We start from the raw sequence: 21,727 nt of genomic DNA, 5'->3' as shown, positions 1-21,727 counted from the left end.
TGATTGATCTATGGGATTTGACCGAATCTATCGCACACTACGTTCTTGTCTTCTTCGACAATGCTACGATTTTGGAGTTTGCACTGCGCTGCTCTTGAGTTCTCATGGCGATCGTTCGGCTTTATAGCCTGGACGCCGTAAGAATGCTGGGTTTGCTGAGAACATATCAAAATAAGGTAGCTTTGTGACATTATTCCCTTGTGGACGACGGTTTCCACGATCTTAACGCCGATAAAATGTAAAGGGTGGTATAAATAATATACGTTCTTACGAATTAAGTGTGATTGTAATGTTTCATTAATTTCTTATAAGCTTCAATGCTTGCTCGAAAGAAAAAACAAGGTCCAGAACTGCATGTTCAGAAGTTTAAACAATGTCAACGAATTGTTTAATTTGGCACTCTTAGGCTTTAGTTCGCGTCGAGTAAAGAACTTATACTTAAATAACTTAGTTAATTACATTGTGATAATATTTATATTTCTTTAAAACCAATGTATTATAGCTCACTTTGTTATATAACACAAGATGTGATTTATTATATATACAAAGCATTTTGACATGATATCATTATAATAAACGGCCATTTTCTAACATGTAATTGGAGTGTACATGCATTTTCTTAGAATATACCATCGGAACATTCAGGATATAGGCAACTTAGATGCAATATCTGTTGTGATAAATTACCTAGCAAGTCACTAGTGAACTGAATTGCCTATTTATAACATGTGTCTTGTTTAGGTTTTTATGTTTGTGTTTTTTTAAGTTTGTTTGCCGCTATCAAATCTCAGCCCAGGGTTCTATTTCACTTATTGAAAGGTATGGCATTTAACCAGATACGTAAACGCATGTAAATGTTCATTTGTTAGCTATGGTGTTTATAATGGGAACAATGTAGCACTTCTCACAAACTCCACAAAGAAATGGTGTGATTATTTTGGCAAAACGTCCATGTTTACTGTGGATTCTGTAGATTAATGGGGGTATTGGCATCCGTTTTATAAAAAATAAAAGTACGATGGATGGTGTTTGTTGAATATACTGACTGAACGAGTAAATATTATCATTGTCAAAGATAAGTGCCCGTCTTCTTTAAGTTAGTTTCATATATTTGTTAGTTACTGTAGCTGAAACTGATACAAACAAGACACAAAGTGTTCTGATACTGTTTCTGCATTAACTTATATTTGAGGGCGAAAATCTGAGTAACCAAACAATGATAAATGCTATATATATGTGAGGGTATTTCCTATTAATTGTAATTTACATTAACGAGAGGCGGAACATTGCTGTTCCTTTAAGAAAACGTGTGTGCGTTTTAATTTTGGGTTTTCAGTAAATTAATTTAGATATATGTCAGCACATCATCCCAAATATACTGAAACTATAACCTTAAAAAAAAAATCATTTCAGTTACGCTCATGTGATTATTTATGTAGCGCTAGTACGCACAACGGAAATACGCGATTTACCTTGACTTCCATAATATCGCATGAATGTAACCAAATTTTTTTGTCATTGAGTATATGTTATCAAAAGTGTAACACTATGCATTAGTGTCATTATTCCGTTGCAATATTACTACCTGGTTTGTAGTAATCGTAAACCTTAACAGTTGCCGGTTGGCGGCTTGAATCGTTGCCTGCAAACTGGTCCTCCAGTCTAAATATAAGTTTTGTCTCAGCAGACGTTATCTACAACAAATAAGCAGATACAACCCTTTTATGTTTCTATTAAATCTCATTGTACGTGTACACAATCAAATAACGTATAATCGCCAAGCAAGGGGCGTCCGAAATCTCATAATACGGCAAAGACCAGGTATTGAAACGGTGGGCTCACGGACTGTGACACTATAAATACGAGTAAGCTTCGAGTAAGTCTGTTTGAGTGTTGATCGAGAAAGTATTCCATATGATACATTTTAAGTTGATTAACCTTGTTCCCGTTCAATGCTCACATACCTTTACAACATTACGGAAGAGACAACATCATGAAAATGCTGTCCCCATTATGTATTACACATGGAATGTGCTCTGTGAAATGGGGGTTTAATGCATGTGCGTAAAGTGTCGTCCCAGATTATCAGGGACGACACTCCGCTATAATGATATTGTCAGTTTACAGAAAGTTTCTTCTTTGCAAAAATCCAGTTAGCGCGGAGAGTGTCGTCCCTGATAAGCGTGTGCGGATTGGGGACAACACTCTACGCACATTCATGAAACCCTCTTTCACAGAGTACGGCCCAAATGTATTTATGATTGAAGATTTATTAGTAAATGTACATCACTCGACTAACACTAGTAAACCGTATTGTATAATTTGTTAAATATATACGAAACGTTTGTATAGTATTTCTTTACTCTATTATTAACATACATTATCTAGATAAATGATGACGAATCCTTTGCCATGAATTGGCATCTCATAGCGGGGAAACACACCTTCCCTCTGCATCTACAAATACAGAACTCAAAATGTAACCCGGAGATGAACACTTGCCCATAGCCCTCTAGCATTATGTGTCAGATAATTATCCATTCGTTATTTGAAAATAACCAGCAAATTCCTATTGTAGCAAAGTTCAATCCACTAATACTTTTGAGTTAAAACCTATAAAGAATTAAAGATGCATAATACACATCCCAAAACTATAGACTTGTGTATTACATCGCATCGATTTGATAATATTTTGTAAACGGCTATATTGAATCTTTAAACACGAGTTTAAAAGGACGCTGCACAGTTTAAAGCAAAGTCAACAAGTGTGAAATAAATTAATACTAACTGCTGTAAATATGAGAAATTTGAAAAAGATGTATTTAAATATTTACATCGGTTAATATGAAAAAACTAAGTTTAACCTCTTTCTTCCAGTTTTAATAAATCGCGAATCAAGATACCGTTTATGTTACAGTTATATTCACTTAATGGAAGCATAATAAATAGACATTTGTACCAGAACAATGCTATCAGGCAACGATTCATCAAGAATTATAACTGACCTTAATCAAGTCCGATTCAACAATTTTGACGTCCGTCTGCAAGTTGAATTTCACGATTGACATACCTGCGCCACTAGAGTTATTAGCGGAGTGCTTCGATCTAAAACCGCATAATGCAAACGTTAATATTCTTGACTAGTCAACATTTTCATGCACAAATGGCCAGACGATGTATTGATGAATATATTGCATGAATCGTAATGGCATTATTTTGTCTTCGTTAATAGTCATATATCTACATTTGTTTTGTCAATGTCAATGACATGCCGGTTGACGGAATTGAACAATAATGTATATGCCAACGTAAAGAATATTAACATTACTTCTAGTTCTAGTATATTTGGTTATCATTTCGTGTATTAGATAGCATCTTTCTAAATTCCATCGGTGTCTGAACGGTCAGAAATATGACAGCTAAACAATGATACTCTACAGTCTAATACGATTCATTAAATTTATATAAAACATTATTGAAATTAAACTATTTTCTTTCAGTTATTATTGTTAAATTAAACAAACACGGTATTATAGATTTGAATGGTATAACAACGATTAATATTTGATTGCCGTATTTTCCCTGTGTCAACGTAAAGCGGGAGCTGGGAACTCAGTAGTATTAGCAGAATTGCAATGACTGCAATGTATGCATGCACATTGTTAGTTTAAGTTTAAACCTATTTATTTTAGCTCGATTGCATCGAAAGCCTCTGGCTTATAGAAACGCTCTCGAGTCCGTTACCTGGGCTTATAACCAGTACTTGGCGTCTTGGGGTAGATCTAGAGAACGCTCCCCGAGCCGGGATCGAACCCGTGACCTACTGATCGCTATACGGACACCATATCCATTAAACATTGTTGATAATGTAACTGTTATCAGCATGGTTTCACTGGTTATGTTTATCATATTATAGTAGAATGTAAACGAGAGAAAGCAGTACCATTTATAGAAACCAATTAATTAATCACATTGTAATGTTACTCATCGCACAAGCGTTAAGCAAAAACGTTTGATTTACATAGTTTAAAACACATCTACTAAAATAGTATTTTAATCTTTGTTGCATTGTGTTGCTATTTCTTTAATAAGTGCAAATGTTTACTCTCAAGGTTCCATGTCACTAATAAGTCAGAAAAATGAGCTTTTACAATGATAACTTTATTCAGGATTTTAATTATGGAAAGACAGTTTCGAAAACGTTTTTATGACTTACTTGACTGAGAACTGAATACACGTCTGCACTGGTCCTTTAATAGGTTTTGCAGCTCGTTTAATTAGGAGTATATCAAGGTTCGGTACTTCAGGTTCTTGGCAATATCCACACACATTGCACTTCCTAAAATCAAGCAAGGTCAAATCAAAATGAGCCACGCTCTGGGAACACGTACTACATGCATGCACGTAAAATGTTTTCTCAGCTTATAATTTACAATCCGCGCAGGTTAATAAGAGAAAACACTGCCATATAGGATGAGTTGTTTGTTTAAATGCAGTAGTTTTTAATCTGATACACAAATCTAGGCGACTAGAGTCGTCCCTGATTATCATATATGGACTGCAAATGTTAATCTGGGACGACATTGTACACATGCATTAAGCTAATTTTTCCAAGAGCCATGCTTCAAATGTATTGCACTTGATAAAATCGAACATGTTTATATTAGTGTTTCGGACAGTAGCTTTATTGATATTGGTTGTCAGTTCGTGTACCAAATGTATTTTACAGCAATCTGTCTTTAGTACGTGTTGAGTTATATATGGATATATATTTTCTAACAGTTTTACTCATATTTGTAATAATTGCAGCAACAACTTTTGTATGAAAAAACAGACTGAAATAACGTGAGTATTCCCATATTGTCTTCTATTATTATACAGAGCTCTATCACCCAAGCGCAATTACTGCTGGAGTAATCGCAGGAATGATACTATTTTCACTTATTAATATACCTTTAGCAAGCCTATTTTTTCTGACTAAAAACTGTTATCACGAATATAACATGCATATACCCCCAAATGACCCTTTTCCACATACATAGATTCATTAACCATGTATGTGGCCCATGTAAGTTATCGCATAATCTAGATTGTTCTGACATTGAGTACGTATCCATGTAAACATTTCGACAGCCTCAATATATGTCTTAAGATACAACTGATATGAATTTCATACTCCCCATATCACTCTCTATCTTAATAAATATTTTCACAAACCAAAAATCTTAAGTATTTTGTGTTATCGCAGGATCCAGATACGTACAAAGGGACATTATGACGGACTGGGGTAAAACCTATCGTCTCTCTGCTGAAAGCGGTAAGGAACTGAATAATATTTAACAATGAATACATCTTTTAAAGGGCCCATACTCAATATTATTTGTATGCACATTAGTTTATTTAGCAATCGCTTAGACATGCAACACTGAAATTGATACACTAATTCATTCAAATATTTTGCAATAAAAACCGCTTTGTCTTTTTGTATAAATTGCCAAATACCTACCTGCCGTCGAGAATATTCTTGTGTGGATTGTTTGCAATATCGCTATCTACAGCTTGAACATAAATTTGACTGATATCAAAGGGGCAAATTTCGTCATCCCGAGCTTTTCTGTTGTAAAACATGTCAATCTTTAACACACCCGACCCTCTTCCACTGACCGTGACCTTTATCTTTCTGTCGCCGGCTACGGGAAGCTGAAATAAACAAATGATGGGCTTATATAAAATCCAATGCCCATGGTATATTAATCAATACCATTTTAATAAACATTAATTACAGAAAATCACTTGTACTGCACTGAAAATGTATTTGTTTAGATCTGAAATATTCAATATACAAATGTATTGCATGCGCTTGAATCATGCCTGTCGTGATGAGGCATACGTATGTCTTTAAAAATTATTAAATTCATGGCTTTTGTATTAACGAAAATCTTCGAATGTACCCGTAAAAATCATGTTTAATCTGTTTAATGCCTATGTTGCCTCGATTCTTAATTATTGAAGCGAGGTGAGGTGATATACTAAAGCTGACAATATTGAGCGAGTCCAACGCAAAATTTGCAAATGGCTTTCAAATGCAAACGCTTCTACACATGCAAATGATGTGTATTCCGAAGTTTGTAGATGCCCGATGTATATCTGTCGATAAATTTACGGGTAGTTAAATATTTCTTAATATTGTGTAACGAAAAATCGTCCAACTGTATTTAAAGTAATATTAAAGAAGCAATTGATTACCCTCATTTCATTTGATGGGCATCAAACGTTTAAAACCTTTGTGCAAGAGTCATGTTTTAATGACGTGTGGATATATCCAGAATATGTTAATTTTAACAGCTTTATAGTAATGTTTCGCAATATATTACATGATTTGTTAATTTCATAATGGTTAAATGACGTTAATGACACTTCATCATTATTTCTTTACAAGGCACTGAAACTTATCTTTGAAAGATCATGCCATGTACTTGGAACAAAAGTAAAATCCTATATTTAGAAACATAATTGCAAAATTAAGATTATCTTCTCATGTTCTATTTATAGAAACTGGTAGGCACGAAAACAATCCATGAAATGAAAGAATTTGTGAACTGTGTAAACTAAATGAAATAGAAGATGAGTACCATTTTGTTTTGATATGCCCTTTGTGTGATAATTTTAGAAACACACTTATACTTGATGTTTACAGAAAAAGAAAAAGTATGTTTATTTTTTACAATTATTGAATGAGACCAGAAACTTTATACTGATACGTCTTGCTAATTTCTGTTTTAAATAATTTAAACTTAGAGCAGAAAATATATAGATATTTTTTCCCAGAGTAGGAATTTTTTATATAGTATATCACCGCAAAATTTTATCTCAACCAATTACGGATTACAAATTCCATTTAACTTTGTTAAAAAATAATAAAGAGCCTTCTCTGACATATTACAGTCTCACAAAAATATATTATTAAAAATGCATTAACAAAATTGTTGTTATTTGTACGCATGCATATTTATGTGTATTTATTATTGCTTTATTGTTAGTTTGATGATGAGCTGTATATGCTTAAGTCGTAAATAAACTATATGTTATTTTATTATGAACAATTTATTTCGACATTGTCGGTGTTTATATTATCAGACGTAATTAGGATAAACAAGTTCTAGTAAGAAAACCCCCACACCCTTTCTTATGTGTGTGTTTATGGATGTTGAATAATAATGGCGATACAATGAACTGAAAAAGAACTGTTATATGACATTTGCCAACATAATGACAAGTATATTAATAGCGATGATCAATAATATTATATTTAAGGACACATTAACGTCGTTTGACTACGATTTAATTTCAGACGAACCCTATGTTAAGTTTACACAAGTCCCTACGATTGATACTAGTTAACATCAACATGTATTAACTTTACTATCCACAGTTTCATGCGATTGTTTTTTATTATAATAATCTCCTATGCTAGATTTAAAAAAGTCTTTTCAATTAGAACTTCCATCATATTAATTATTTTAAGCAAATGAAAATGAAAACATGTACAGCAGTAGGGTTCGGTTAATTCAAAATATTGATAATCTTACAAAACAAAGAACATAATCTAATTTATAATAACACCACAATAATGGTTATATGTAATATGACCGCAAATATGTAATGTGTACTCATTTATTTGTTAACAATAATGCCAATTTACGTCGACAACTAACATAGACTATAATTCTATTTATACGTAATTGCTTATCGAATATATATATTAGTGTCGTTGAAAATCACGTAGATGAAAAAAAGGAAAATCGTTGTTGACATGTCTTGCCCCATCGTTACATGAAATCAAGTTATATTGTAAAGAATGCGTACTAATATAATATGTGCACAGTCGACAATTGCAATCGACTACCTTAGCCCGAAGATTATATCCTATCAAGCATTCTCCCTTTGTTGGTTAACATGTTCACACATGAATTGTGCAAGCTTCATTGCTTTGTGCATTTAAAGAAACGTTCAAAACTGTTCGACCAACATATTGAATAATTGCAAAGTTCTTTGACATGTCTTTGATTAATATAATAACGAGCCGTATTGTTATATTCCGTGTATTTCCAATGATGAGATCTCCTAACAAATACAATGCAATGCTAAAATACGTTTAAAATAAAAACCATCGAATTATATAGGACAACAATATGCTAACAATGTATAAAGTGAAAATACGTACATTTCGAATTAGTTTCTGCAGGAGGGCGTTTTCACTGTTCACGGATATTTTATGTTTTTTATCTCCCGTTTCAATTGCAACGGTCAGATCGACCTCTGGATTGTACGTGCGCGCGCTGTATGCCGCTAGGGCCTGCATGGCAACCACAGTGTCCTAAACATAAACACAACGAGTTATCGGATAATTTTTAACAACCTACTAGCAATTTATGTCAAAAACACCAACACATAATCATAAGCCTGCAGCTTAGAGAAAACGATACAACATCTACAATCAATATGACACGTAGTTTAAATGGTCTTTTGTTGGCATTATGCTTCGGATGTTTCTAATTTTAATAATGTCCTCTTTGGAAATGGGATATAATGCAATTTCTTACTTGAGTTGAACGAAATTTTCCTTTTCCATCGCTCTGAGCCATCAACCATGCCACTATCTTGTGGCTTGTCTTAAAGTCATCCAATTTCAGGAAGGCAAGGAGGGCGTATGCCGTCGTCTCCACTGCATATGAGTCTGCAACACCGCTATTAGACCAATACATGCGACCTGGAAGTATATTAATAATGGTATAATCTTTTGTAATTCACACTGATCGATATATATGTGGTATTATGGTTTAAGGATTATCCACCTGTCTAGTGTTGTGAAGACCAATCGTTCCAACATTTGCGAAAAATTAACCGTCGGTCGCACGGAGGAGAAGTGTGCCTACTAACTACTTGGCTTATATGACAGTTCATACTTTGATGCAATCACTTGTGTTAAAATATAAATATTCAAAAAATAGATCAACATAAATCTCAATATGGATTGCAATTGTTGATGTTCGCTAAATTCAGATTAGTTTTGTTAAAATCTATTTATTTGGACTCCATTGCATTTAATGTACTTGCTACTTATTTGAAACGCTATAGAGTCCATATCCTGAGTATAGAACCAGTACTTGGTTTCTTTGGGGGAGATCTTAAGAACTTCCTAACAGTGGGGATCGAGTCCTTGACCTCCCGGTCGCTAGGCAAACACAAATTTCCATTTCACCTCGGCGACCTGATATGCTAGAGTCAGATTAGTATCAGCATAATTTATTGCACATTTTATCCGCTTTCACCTGTCTATCTCATGGGACACGTGTATAACGACTCAATACATTATTCAAATAAAACTGATTGCCCGTTGTTAATTTCCAGAATTGTATTGCACATTGTTCAAATCATGAGAATAGTCAATACACTTTTATTTTTAATACCTAACCCTACCGGGGTTAATTTTTCGAGGTGGCAATTTTCAAAAATTGTCGATTGATTCGATAAACGTCAATCTGCTTAGACGACCGCAATAAACTTTTACTTTAAATTTTGAGCTTACTGATCATTATTGAAAACACAATATTAAATATATAAAAAATATTATATTTTATAAGTTTCATACCAGTATCGTTTCGACTGAGATGTTCGAGCTCCCGTCTAAAGATATCTGTTTTCGTGCTTTTTGACAGAGATAAAGCGTATGTAGAGATTGCCAAAAGATATGGATTATTTTTAAACATATTAATCGGCATTCCTTCCAGTGCAGCCATCGCTCTGTTGATGGATTCCTGAACCTGAAAAGGCAATATGTTACTTAAGTGGAACAGAAAATAATGTTTTATGGTGCGATGCCAAGCTATTTACATGCATGTGTGTCTTTACGGACAACACTTTAAAACAATAAGTAAATTGAGTTTAACGTGCAAATCCAATCAACATTATTATTTACTTCTGCTAGTATGTGATGTACATCCTTAAGCAAATTGATTTTGTAAAAAAATAACATACCGCTGTTCGCTCTTCGCATTCTTGTAAGGAGGTCAGAACAAATGCTGTCAACGACGGATCTGATTTTGGGTCGCCTTTACCCAACACACCCTGTAAAATGCTTCTGCTTATGAATACCGGCAAGCAATGACGCTCGAAAAAAGTGTTAGCGAGTATAGTGTTGTTATAAACACTAAGCTTTTGATTTTTATGAGAGACATAACTTGCCAATATCTTTGAGTCTCCAAATACAATTGTTACTGCCACCATACCCTAATGCCATTCAAATATTAGCTCCCGCAATACCGAATCCGTTCAAGGCTTTACCAGAATTAATAGGCCTTGCAGATATCACGCGCTAATAATTGTCCGATATGTATACTAACTATGTCAAACTGGAACCACTTTGCAGGGTTGGTGTCTGGGGCCATATTCGGTGGTCAATAGATTACTATTTAAATCGTGTACGATGTGATCACTCATTCCATGTCAGTCTATGATAATTTAGTTTTCGTCAATACTTATGCATGTTTAAGTTATTAAGTTCAACAAAATAAAACAACAACACAGCACTCACACTGTGAACAATAATCACCCATAGTCTACAAAGATAGTTCAATAAGTTAGCAGTCAGACTTTATAATACACGGTTTATGACACATCATTGTGATATACGTTAAAGCCAACATAACTTCGTTATTTTAAAACGTCGTAACTGTTTAAGCGCAAACAATATTTAATAATGTTTGTGTATTTCCAACACACATAAACATTAATTTGTTTGGCCTACAATTGAAAAGCATATGGATTGCAATTTGTTGTAAGTTCATACGAAAATATAAAACTCAATTCAATAGTCACTTTAATATAATTTATACATGTGAAATGTTGCAATTACCTGCATGCCCCTGTCTAAAACCGGTGAGTCGTCACGGAAATGGCCAGTACCTTCCAAATTACTTTTAGAAATGTATGCCAAAGTTTTATGCAAGCTATCCGTTCTGGCGATACCTTTTACAATTTGCTCTGCTTGGCAGAAAACTTTGGCAACAAAGGCGGTTAACCTAGAAACATATACATATAAATTATTGTATTGTAAATAGAACAAAAACTCAGTTTCACTTATCAAACTAGTAAAACAAATATGTCTCAATCACAGTTAGAGACTTTCATGAGCCTGCATGAGCCTGCATATTGTTGCCGATACTGAGTTATCTGTAAAGCAGTTATAAATCGAGTTATTTTATTATGCTATGCTATAGATATTTGTTTGAAATATTATAAGTGAATTTAATATGATTAGTGTATGCGTTATTTGCTTGATAATGTTCTATGCCCCCCTAACTCATCCAATGAAATGAGGATTGTAGATAAGCGCATGTTTGTCCTTTCGTCGTCCTTTCGTCTTGTGTGATTACGCGTCATTTTTTGTCTTGCAATACAAGAAAGAATAGGTTTATATTCCACACACGATCATTTCTATGTTTTGTTACACATAAATAAAAACGTAATGATTTTTTTAGCACAAATGCCATTTATGTTTATTTGTGGCGTGCCTTGCTCAAAAACTACCTTCCGTAAGCACAACAACGACAGGTTCAACTTAGGTAACTCTCAACGCGAGATGTTATTTGTTTGAAGGTATGATACATTACAAACGTATAACCAGCAATGGCGTTTTTGCATTTCAATATTCAATATTTTAATATTTTGAATAAGTTCGGAAGCCTTTCATGAGTTTATCTGGAGATCATTTTATGGTATTAACAATGAACAAGGACGCTTTTATATGTCAACAGTTATGTATGTTGTGCCACAAGATCCAACTTGACCGGTCTTTTTAATTGCAGAACGTAGGTATGCAAAATTCTACTTATTAAGCAATCCAATGAAGAAACCGTTTCAAAATTCTTGCGAAGCTATTTTAAAAGTCTTCAAAGCATCTCCAGATATATAAAGTTATTAATTGTTATGTTTATTGTGTATAATGCTGTGAATATTGAACATAAAATTCAGCTATTGTTGTATACTTTACGTTTAAATCATGAATTTTGAATAGGCAGTGTAACAACGATTATAAATTTATTAATATAATGATAAAGCAATTAAGTAGCAAGTTTTTTGAAAATTACTTCAGTTAAGCAATTTTTATTACTTCGTTGTGTAAATACAGTACGTTTAGAACGTTAAATGTGTATGATATTATAATAATTGTTTAAATACCACACGCGTATTATTAATTTCTTATATCTGAATCATTTACATTTCTTGAAGCTTGTAATGTTGTTAGAATGGGCCGTAGACCTTACATGACACATAAATAAAATGCAGTTGTCATGTAGGTGATGATTTTTGTCAGATTGTCTTTCAAGTCATTTTATAATCGGAAGTTTCGATAACCGACATATTATATACAATAAATAATTGTATTATAATTTTATCACAAAATAAAATAATTTAGAATTGAAATTACCACAAACTTGATGGGCGACTTTTCCATGCTGCATACGACCCATCATCTTTCTGATACATGGATTGTAGGCGTGTTATCCCTGTAACAATTCAGAAATATTTAATTGAATTATCTTCTGGCTTCTTTGTAATTGTCTGTAGATTTTTGAGCTTGTAAATCAAGTTTATTTCAATTAACTGGTTTTATCTTTCAGATGATTGTTCAAAATCATAAGTGTCCTAAGTATACGTTTGAGAAACTGATACAAGTTCAACGTTTTGTTCAAATCCATGAAGACATAAAGGTATTCAACACGTTTCAAACAAAAGGCGAATTGTGTTTTCTGTCAATTTCTATTTCATATAGATATGTAACTGTTCTCGATTACTTTAACATCAGCCACAAGTTTAAGACAGGGGTTTCAAACAGCGAAGATATAAGTTTGTGTATTGCAAAATAGAATATATACGACATCAAAATCAGCTTGTTATTAACAGACCATTTCGCATGTATCTTATGCCAGAATCCTCGTGTTTTGCCTCCATTGTCCCTGTTTGCTTCAGGAAATGCATTCCGTAGACGATAGGTGCGGTGTATACCATAGTTTGTTCACCACAGCCCTGAGGTTCAGTAAACATCTTGTCCACTCCTTCCAGTACACAATCCACAGCATCAACCATTAGATTACCTGGTGATTGATAAACATATAGATATTTTCTTTAAAAAACATCAATACATGTCTATCATAAAACAAGTGTCTTATCATTACGGCGGTGAAATACCGTATGGCGACATACCGTTTTTGTATAGGGATGATAAAAACGAATTAGCAGTCATGGTCTTTTGTGCAGGGTATTTTTATGGCGATGTTAATATGAATAAAACTGAATATTCTGATTGTTTGCTCAATATAACTTTGTATTGTATATTTTTGTTTTAAATGGATATTATTTGATCGTGTCATAGAGCTGCCATGTATATGTTCTCAGTCTGGCAAAAAGTGAACTTTAAAAGACAATGCTTTTAGCATCAAATCAATTTCTTTGAAAATCGGATATCTGTCTTTGATTAAAACATTAATATTTCTTAATAAAAAAGTATATATTTCCAGATATACTCATTAAGAAAATGTATATGATTCAATACCGAGACATACTTTTTCCCGAATTGTACATATCTTTGTTCTTTTCTAAAGATTTATAAATTGTTTAATAATACTTCTTATTAAAGTATCATTTTTAAGGTAATGTAAAAGCTCTAGCCGAAATAAAGTTTGTGATTTTAACGGAAATATTTAGGAGCGAAACTCTGTAAGATTTCATGTAGTGGCAAACGTTTCTTATTAAAAGTATATGGTTAAGTCTAAAACTGTGTTGTTTTTTTTATTAATATCTTTTATTTAAAACTCACTTTCAAACAAAAATCTCTAGGCTGAAAATATTTTTGTGATTTTAAATGAACTAGTCCAGGGGATATTCATTAGCGAAAATGTGTAAGATGTCAGAACATGGCAGGTTTTTTTATTGAAAAGGGAGTGTCTGCTTTTGCTTATAACTTTATTTTTCTTTTATCAATTTAATACCATTCTAAGTTCTGTTAGAATCAAAGTCTGTAGCCTGAACAAACTGTGTTTGTCATGTTCTACATATGTTCTTATTTGTTTACTTGCTTTACTTAATTTCTTAATACAATCTAAATTAACCATAAAAATGCTCAACATGACACGTATGTAGTCATGCGTAAACTTAAATAGTACCAATAATGTTCGCTATATTCCGTCAACGTATTAATTTCTTCTTAAATGTTCACTATACAGTCAAGATTTAAAATAAACTATTCAAACACGAGCGCAGTGATGTTTTTCTTCGGTAATTATGGATTGTCAATTTAATTAAATTAATTAATGGTAATAGAAACACAATCTGCGATTGAGGAACGAAAGCATTCCCTCAGTGGGAGACGATGTCCCAGTGGTGGATTTAAGTAGTTAATTGGTATGTTGTATATTAATTTTCTATGACACCATATATCTCCACATGTGTAGATGATGTTATTAAGATAATATACAATGCGTCACCTTCTAATAGCATGTCAAATGACAATAAAGGCCTAATTTATGCTGAGTTTTATCAGAGTCGTAGATCTTCGTCTTAGGTTTTATGACTCTTAAACAATGCAGATGGACCTGATAAAAATATTTATTTAGAAAATGCGAACTGTTATACGATTATTGTATCGATTTCAAAAACCTTCTTAATCTTCGAATATATTCAATAAAATCGCGTCACTTCGTTTTATTGTTCAGGGACCTATACAAACATATAGGTCCCTGCATTGTTCTTCAGTACCAAGATGGCGGCGCCAGGGGCGGTAATCCGGGAGAAATCGATTTAAGGGATTATCTTTATTCAAATAAGCAAACAAAAACTCCCACCTAACAAACACTTTACACATATATATTCGTTGACTAATAATCATAATTCGACATCGAAAAAAAATCCAACTGTAACGCTTTTAAGCGATAATTTTTGAAACGTGAATAATTAGCGCTTCAACAACCACATAAATCAAAAGTCTGTATGGTAGTAGGGTATTTAGCTCGCCTTGTTAATACGAGGTCCCGCATTTGAATCCCAGTGTAGGCATACAAATAAAATTTAGTTCTTGCTATTATTATTTGGAACTACCCAGAATATAAGAGTTTTGCTAGTAAATGTATGGTATGATAAAAACAGTGTTAACAATGCCAACAAAATTACCATATTAGGTTAAAGTTGACCGTTCCTACATTAAAATATTGCTATTATTTTAAGCTCATAAACGTAAAATGAAAAAGTAATGCTGGAATAATATTTTTCGTCTGCTGGAAAACAACATAACTCGATATATGTCAGGGCTATAAACATGCCACTTCATTAGCAAGTGCAGTGTACTAAAGCCACTACTATGGTTACATACATTGCATGATTATTGCATGTGATTTTCCTCAGTTAATTGCTGTATACTTAACTGATTTCTTTAGGTTAGTTTCCCTTAACACCAACACCAATACAATTTGATATCGAAATTTCTCTTAAACTTACAAATAAATCAAAACGGGTAATGTCATTTAAGCAGTGGTGTATTGCCTTTATAGTGTTTCATGCCGTTTCATACTGTTTGAAACGTTTTTCAATTATGTTTTATAATTTATATTATTGCCTTTGGATTTTCGTTTTCATAAATTAGATCTTAAACAGTTTTTACAATTTAAGTGTACGTAAAACTGCCGACTACCACTGCAAGACAGTTTCGACGCCAGGGAAACACAATTTACACAAAATTTATAGAGGACCACTACATCATGCGGTTTCCGAGAATACTATTTGTTAGTCAAGGTTCTTATCATTAACATACTTTTTGGTGGAATTATATTTTTTTTAAAGAACGGAAATATCAAAAATCAACCATTTTCAAATTGTGTCCAGCGATTTGTATGATGTCGTTTGAAGTAACAAGTTCACGACACCATGCTGGTATGCACGAAATGATAAACGGTCGCTTACTATGAGCATCCTGTGCTCAGGTGAGCTCAGATGCACACAATGCTATCTTAAACATGTTCAAAAAGGAATTTTCGTTATTGTGTATATGATCGAAAATATCTTTTGTTTCAGATAATATATATTTTGTGTTTATATGTTGGTACAAAAACGCTTGTTTGAATAGCATATTTACAAACTTGTTTTAATAATTCATTTATTTTATCAAAATCCGATTCGAAAGTAATATGTAAAGAACACAACAGTATTGTTACAAGTATGCTTAAAACACAATTACACAAATAAATCATGTTTTACTTTTTATGTATGCATTTGCAATAGCAGTTCCAGGCAAAAAGGATTTTGGCAAAGGTAGCTCTACTTCCATAATCACTGACGGGGAGTCACCAACATTAAGACGCTCTGGAAAAAAATAGCACGCATAAGTAAATCTAACATTTAAGAATAAATCGTACAAGTAAAACAGGCGTTATAAAAATCAAAACCAGTTCGCCTTATACTAACATACACCTTAATATTAATAAACCAAACATTATTACACAATTCGATAGCATAACTAAATGTGTTAATCAAACAAACAATAATTGAATGCATTTATGTAAACTAACCTAGCATACAGAAAGTACGTGTATAATTTGAAGGCTTACCTGTTGTTGTCACTTCTGGACCTTGGATGCAGTTTTCCAATTGTTTATTCGGATCAAGACATACAGTAAAGTTCATTTTTTCAAGAATACCCTCATTCTGGAAATACATTCAATGAAAATAAATATATTGCATATTTAACAATTGTTCGGTGGTGATGTAAGGTCTTAAACTTGGCTGATGATGGTTGGAATCGCTTTTTCAGAATTTGTCCCATTTGTACTGAACAGTCAGACAACTAATTGCAAGACAAAAAAAGTAAGGCATAATTTGCGTGCAACAATTAAAATGCAATGTTAATGTAACATGAGTGTTTTTATAACACGTGTTGCTGAAGTCCTCATTAAAAACCAGTCACAAATACCCAAACACGTGTAGCTGAAGTCCTCATAAAGAACCAGTCACTAATACCCAAAGGTCTTACCATAGTGTGCACTTTGGTGAATTCCTTGATTTACGTGAACCCACAATTTGTTTACTACAACCAATATTTACATAAAACTCGGGACAGGTGTTTGTGATAATTATGTGAGTTTACTGATAATAACCAATTGAAATAGTTTGTTACTGAAAAAATATTCAACCATGTAGCCAATATAGTTGTCAGTTTTGTTTTCAAGTCAATATCTATATCGATACAAAATATCTTTACTTGTTGTTTGTTTGACTTGTATTTCACAAATAAATATGCCATATTATAAACTTTAAATGTAACGCCAATGACTGTTTGAAAGATAAGACACGCTTTTGATACATTGTTGTATATGTCAAGTGTGTCTTTCATCAATCAACCAGTACTTAAGTAATAAAAATACATATTTTAACGACTTAAATACACGAACATCTTTATTTTGAGAACAATCCAAACCTACTACGATCATCCTAACAATTGAGATTATATATGTATAATACCGATTATATCCTTTAAGCAAGAATATCTACCACAACAAGAAGTTCTTTTTTCAGCGTGTCTGCGATAGGCATATTCTCGCTCGTCACAAATGCCAAAACAGTGATTGGATAATTTCCCGCTTCCATCGGTATCATTGGAAACGTCAGAGTCATTCTGCCGTTCGAAGGCTAAAGTCAAATTATTACATAATTTTATGTTCATGCCTGCGTCAATGATATAGGTCAAACATACCAGCATTTCACACGATGTGATTACTGCTTGATTTTGATATACAGAACAGTAGTTTGTACTAGATAATGCAAGCCTGATATTTTGTCAACAAGAAGGGGTTTAGCTGATACTTGTATATATTGTATTTCATCAGAATGTTGTAATTATCTTGTTCTGGTGTTTTTAAACAATTGAGTTGTTTAATTGCCAATCAATCGAATAACTATTATGATGATAATGGTGTTTGTGTTAATTTAAACGCGTGTGTTAGTGATAATTTTTGAGTTATGCATAAGGTACAGCAGACAATTAAACCAGTTAAAATCCCCAATGCCGTGCAATGACCGTTTCATGGTAGTGATCCCCTCGTTCATTATTTTTTGTTTTACATTTTTGTATAGTGTATTTTACTGCATAGCATATTTAACTTATCTCCCCCAATTATATTTCCAGAGTTTCATTTTAGACAGAGAATGCGGTGAGTAATGTTGTTTTTCTGAAAACAACACACGTTTTATTTTAAATTATGTGTGATTTGTAGTTCCGTAAAAGTAAGCAATATATATGATAGTTTACATAATCAGATTTGAAATTATGGGTGAATGCTATGTGTGAATGTATATGAAATTAATTATTTGTGCCAGATTTTTACTTCTACATTACAATGGTTCGTGTTGAATTACATTCTTTAAAAAAAAGATGCATTTAATGTAAATATGCGGATGACCTCGAAATGCAGCTAAAATGTTTTGCCGATGAAAGAAACGTTTACAACGGACACATTACAAACATGCTTCTCACCAGTGTAATTTCCTGCGGTGGTGATGGTTCGCCAGGAGCGGCGCTGTAGCACAAACCTCTTACACCTTTCAGGTAGACACGAGCCTATAAGTGTCAGGATTAAATGAAACTACATAGTTATTACTGCATATATATTGGTGATAATTGTTCTTTATTATGGTAAGACGGCATATCTAACGTAACATACACCATATTGTTAAACCTTTTCAGTCGGGGTCACATACGTTTTAAATCTTAATTATGTATGCAAACCTTTTATATACATATACATATAACTATTGGTAGAACATAATGTGGCTGCACATATTTCGGAATAATGATGCATTTTAACCATTGTTGGACGCAGTATCCTTGCTTTGACGGGTGTTATACATAAACATGGACTACCGGATGGACTAATGGATTGTTATAACATTTACCTTCTTATTATGTTCCCACGTGCCGTTGTTATTAAATACTTTTTCTGCTATTAATTGAACATTATATGTTATTGAAATTGTTTATGCATCACATAAGTAAAACAATGTAACTGTCTATTCTCAAATGTTTTCATCCTACCTATTCAGAATAGTAAACAATGCAGAAGACAGTACTCGCAATAAACGAACATTTTGAGTGAAATAACTTACAAATTGTGGTTCGTTGATATAATTGAACACTGTCACTTTCACGTTGAACTTTTCATTTCGTGTTACTTTGTATGGAAGATCGAGTTGAACAAAAAAATCTTGGAAAGCTTTGACTTCTTTGGGAGCGGCGATACAGGCACCGGTGTTTTTGGATATGCCTGTAATGCAAATATGTATTAATCATTGTATAACAAACTTTCCAATGGAATATAAATAACCATTGGACATCATTATACTATTTTGTGAAAGATGCAAATATATTGACATATTAATTCCTAATATTACAAAAGTTGGAAGCCTAATACCAATAGACGTTGAACATTTCAATGAAAAATACCAACGGTAGTTGTTCATAATGAACAAGTACGTAAAATGTGTAGAGAAAAAGTGACATCCTTTTTTAATGAAACATATAAATAGCTTCAATATCAAAAGTTACCTATGGCTTGAATCGACCATTCTGTTATAGAATCTCCGTATTTAAGATCGATGGTAAAGCCCTGATCACTACAAAACATAAGCAAATCGCTTTTTATTTTATATCCATCGCGTTATTTCTTTTAATTACAAATAAACCATCATAAGGATGTTGGTTAATTACACGAGATTATCCTGAATTACCTCGAATTACATTCCCAATCTGAAGTTGATTGAAATAAACATTAATAAAACAACTTCGCTTTTGTTAAAATAAGTGTCTTTTTGAAGAAAAATATTAAAGGGAGCATTTTCAATAAGTCTGTGCTGTCATATCATGGGAAATTACTGTTTTTAGCCAAAACATTTTTATACTCAGTTTTATATCCAGTAGGGATAAAGATATACATATTTCATAGTAAAAACACTCTTTTATTAATATTTCGCCCAAACGGGCTTTATCAAAGTTTACAAATACGAATTCACTACATAGTTATAACTGTTGTAAACTTTGATAAAGCCCGTTTGGGCGAAATATTAATAAAAGAGTGTTTTTACTATGAAAAACATTTTTAGTTCGTATATTTTTGGAGACATTTTACCTTATCATGCGTTCCTCAAAAAATAACGACGTATCAAAGTGTTTACGAACTTTCATGAGTATGTTACGTCTTGTGAACGTGTCGATGTCCAGTGCATATTGATCTTGGAAAATTAAGGCAGATCTGCCGCTTGCATCGTCAGACTCTGGTAATATGTTAAATAATGAGGTATAAATATACCTTATGCGATCAAGTTGTCTCAGAGGCAGACACATAGAATCATATGTTAAGAATACTTGACCAATTTGTATTCGCAAACATTTGCTTTTAAAAAAGCAGCATAGAAACACACGTAAATCAAACAGCAATCAACAATAAAAAAATTGCGATCAAATAATTCAATTATGATTTTAAAACATGACGATCGGATAAAAACATTTAAATCTGTGCCGCAAAATATCCCAATTGTGCTGTTTGACGTATGGAATAATATACTTTATCCTGAATTTCCTTAAAAAGACAACATCTAAAACAATGCTTTCCTTCACATTCAGACATCGTCTTATACATACTTCTTAGTTCCGATGTCATAGTAACAACGCATGTTTCGTAAAAAGCCAGTGGACATTTAGATGGCAAAGTGTCTTGATTGGTTTCTGACAATTTCCGTGCCTTCGAATAACAAATAGTGTATGGAACGGGTTCTGAAACATCCGGATTGAAATGCTCCTTTTCCAAATCGTACTCGTAGATAACATCATAGGCATACTGTTCTCCCTGTTTGCAGCACACAGGGTTTACGCCGAAATAACAACCTGAAAGAAGTCACACAATTTTAGTTTTAATGTGACATTACATTGATTAATAAAACAAATATTTAGACTCATTTACCGTTTTCGTCAGGGACAGCGCGTCGTTTGCGTTGCTTAGCGGCACATTCAGTCGTCTCTCTATGGATGTGTTCAGCGTTCACATTGGCGTTTGTTAGAATTGTCAAACCCGCGTTCTGGAAAAAATGTTAGCCGTAAATTATCCGTGAGTGGACATATATATATCAGTAAAAAGGAAATGTCCTAGAGAATGTTATGTTCTTGGTCTTGTCAATATTATGATAATAGGATACCATATACAAATATTATATTTTTAATAAAAACATGTAGATGCAAAATGAAGAAAATCTATAAACACAAACTCATAAAACAACGTGTTTAGGTAAGAATGCTTAATTCCAGTAACTAGTATATGGTTATATTATTGTTCTCTAGCTCCATATCGTTATCTCAATTCTGTCACAAAATAAAGCTTGATTCTTTAGACTCAGTGTCCTAAGACAAACATATAGTTGTTTGGTTTGAAGAAGATATACTAAACGAGACCCTGTCTATGAAGGTCATAGACAGTTAGTTATAATTATCTTAATAATTTTTAAGCGTGGTGGTAGAATAATGTTGATCACAAATAAGTATATGTATACCTTGAATATTTCTTCGCTGTTGGTTCCACCTCCAGCACCACAACCGAGGTCGTGAGCTTCCATTTCTTTGAAGACCTATACAAGC

General features: G+C 33.0%; 1 protein-coding gene across 1 annotated transcript in view; it reads right to left on the bottom strand.

The window, feature by feature from the left end:
• The window catches only part of LOC127881429 (complement C3-like), a 30,612-nt gene that overhangs the window by 5,867 nt on the left and 3,018 nt on the right, over window positions 1–21,727 (bottom strand). The window contains exons 4-25 of the mRNA XM_052429313.1: window positions 21,643–21,717; window positions 21,060–21,174; window positions 20,741–20,983; window positions 20,229–20,373; window positions 19,649–19,716; window positions 19,210–19,367; window positions 18,581–18,664; window positions 17,599–17,736; window positions 16,659–16,755; window positions 16,309–16,413; window positions 12,969–13,157; window positions 12,491–12,569; window positions 10,916–11,081; window positions 10,039–10,128; window positions 9,653–9,824; window positions 8,604–8,770; window positions 8,225–8,377; window positions 5,507–5,700; window positions 4,217–4,339; window positions 3,006–3,105; window positions 2,380–2,457; window positions 1,586–1,694 (exon numbers count right to left, since the gene is read on the bottom strand). Of these exons, the coding sequence (XP_052285273.1) occupies window positions 1,586–1,694; window positions 2,380–2,457; window positions 3,006–3,105; window positions 4,217–4,339; window positions 5,507–5,700; window positions 8,225–8,377; window positions 8,604–8,770; window positions 9,653–9,824; window positions 10,039–10,128; window positions 10,916–11,081; window positions 12,491–12,569; window positions 12,969–13,157; window positions 16,309–16,413; window positions 16,659–16,755; window positions 17,599–17,736; window positions 18,581–18,664; window positions 19,210–19,367; window positions 19,649–19,716; window positions 20,229–20,373; window positions 20,741–20,983; window positions 21,060–21,174; window positions 21,643–21,717 (2,848 nt within the window). The remainder of the gene's footprint in view (window positions 1–1,585; window positions 1,695–2,379; window positions 2,458–3,005; window positions 3,106–4,216; window positions 4,340–5,506; window positions 5,701–8,224; window positions 8,378–8,603; window positions 8,771–9,652; window positions 9,825–10,038; window positions 10,129–10,915; window positions 11,082–12,490; window positions 12,570–12,968; window positions 13,158–16,308; window positions 16,414–16,658; window positions 16,756–17,598; window positions 17,737–18,580; window positions 18,665–19,209; window positions 19,368–19,648; window positions 19,717–20,228; window positions 20,374–20,740; window positions 20,984–21,059; window positions 21,175–21,642; window positions 21,718–21,727) is intronic.

This window comes from Dreissena polymorpha, chromosome 5 (genome assembly GCF_020536995.1).
Source record: "Dreissena polymorpha isolate Duluth1 chromosome 5, UMN_Dpol_1.0, whole genome shotgun sequence".
In the NCBI taxonomy this organism is placed as follows: Eukaryota; Metazoa; Mollusca; class Bivalvia; order Myida; family Dreissenidae; genus Dreissena; species Dreissena polymorpha.
The sequence above is the reverse complement of the archived record's forward strand: the minus strand, read 5'-3'. Positions and strand labels throughout refer to the sequence as shown.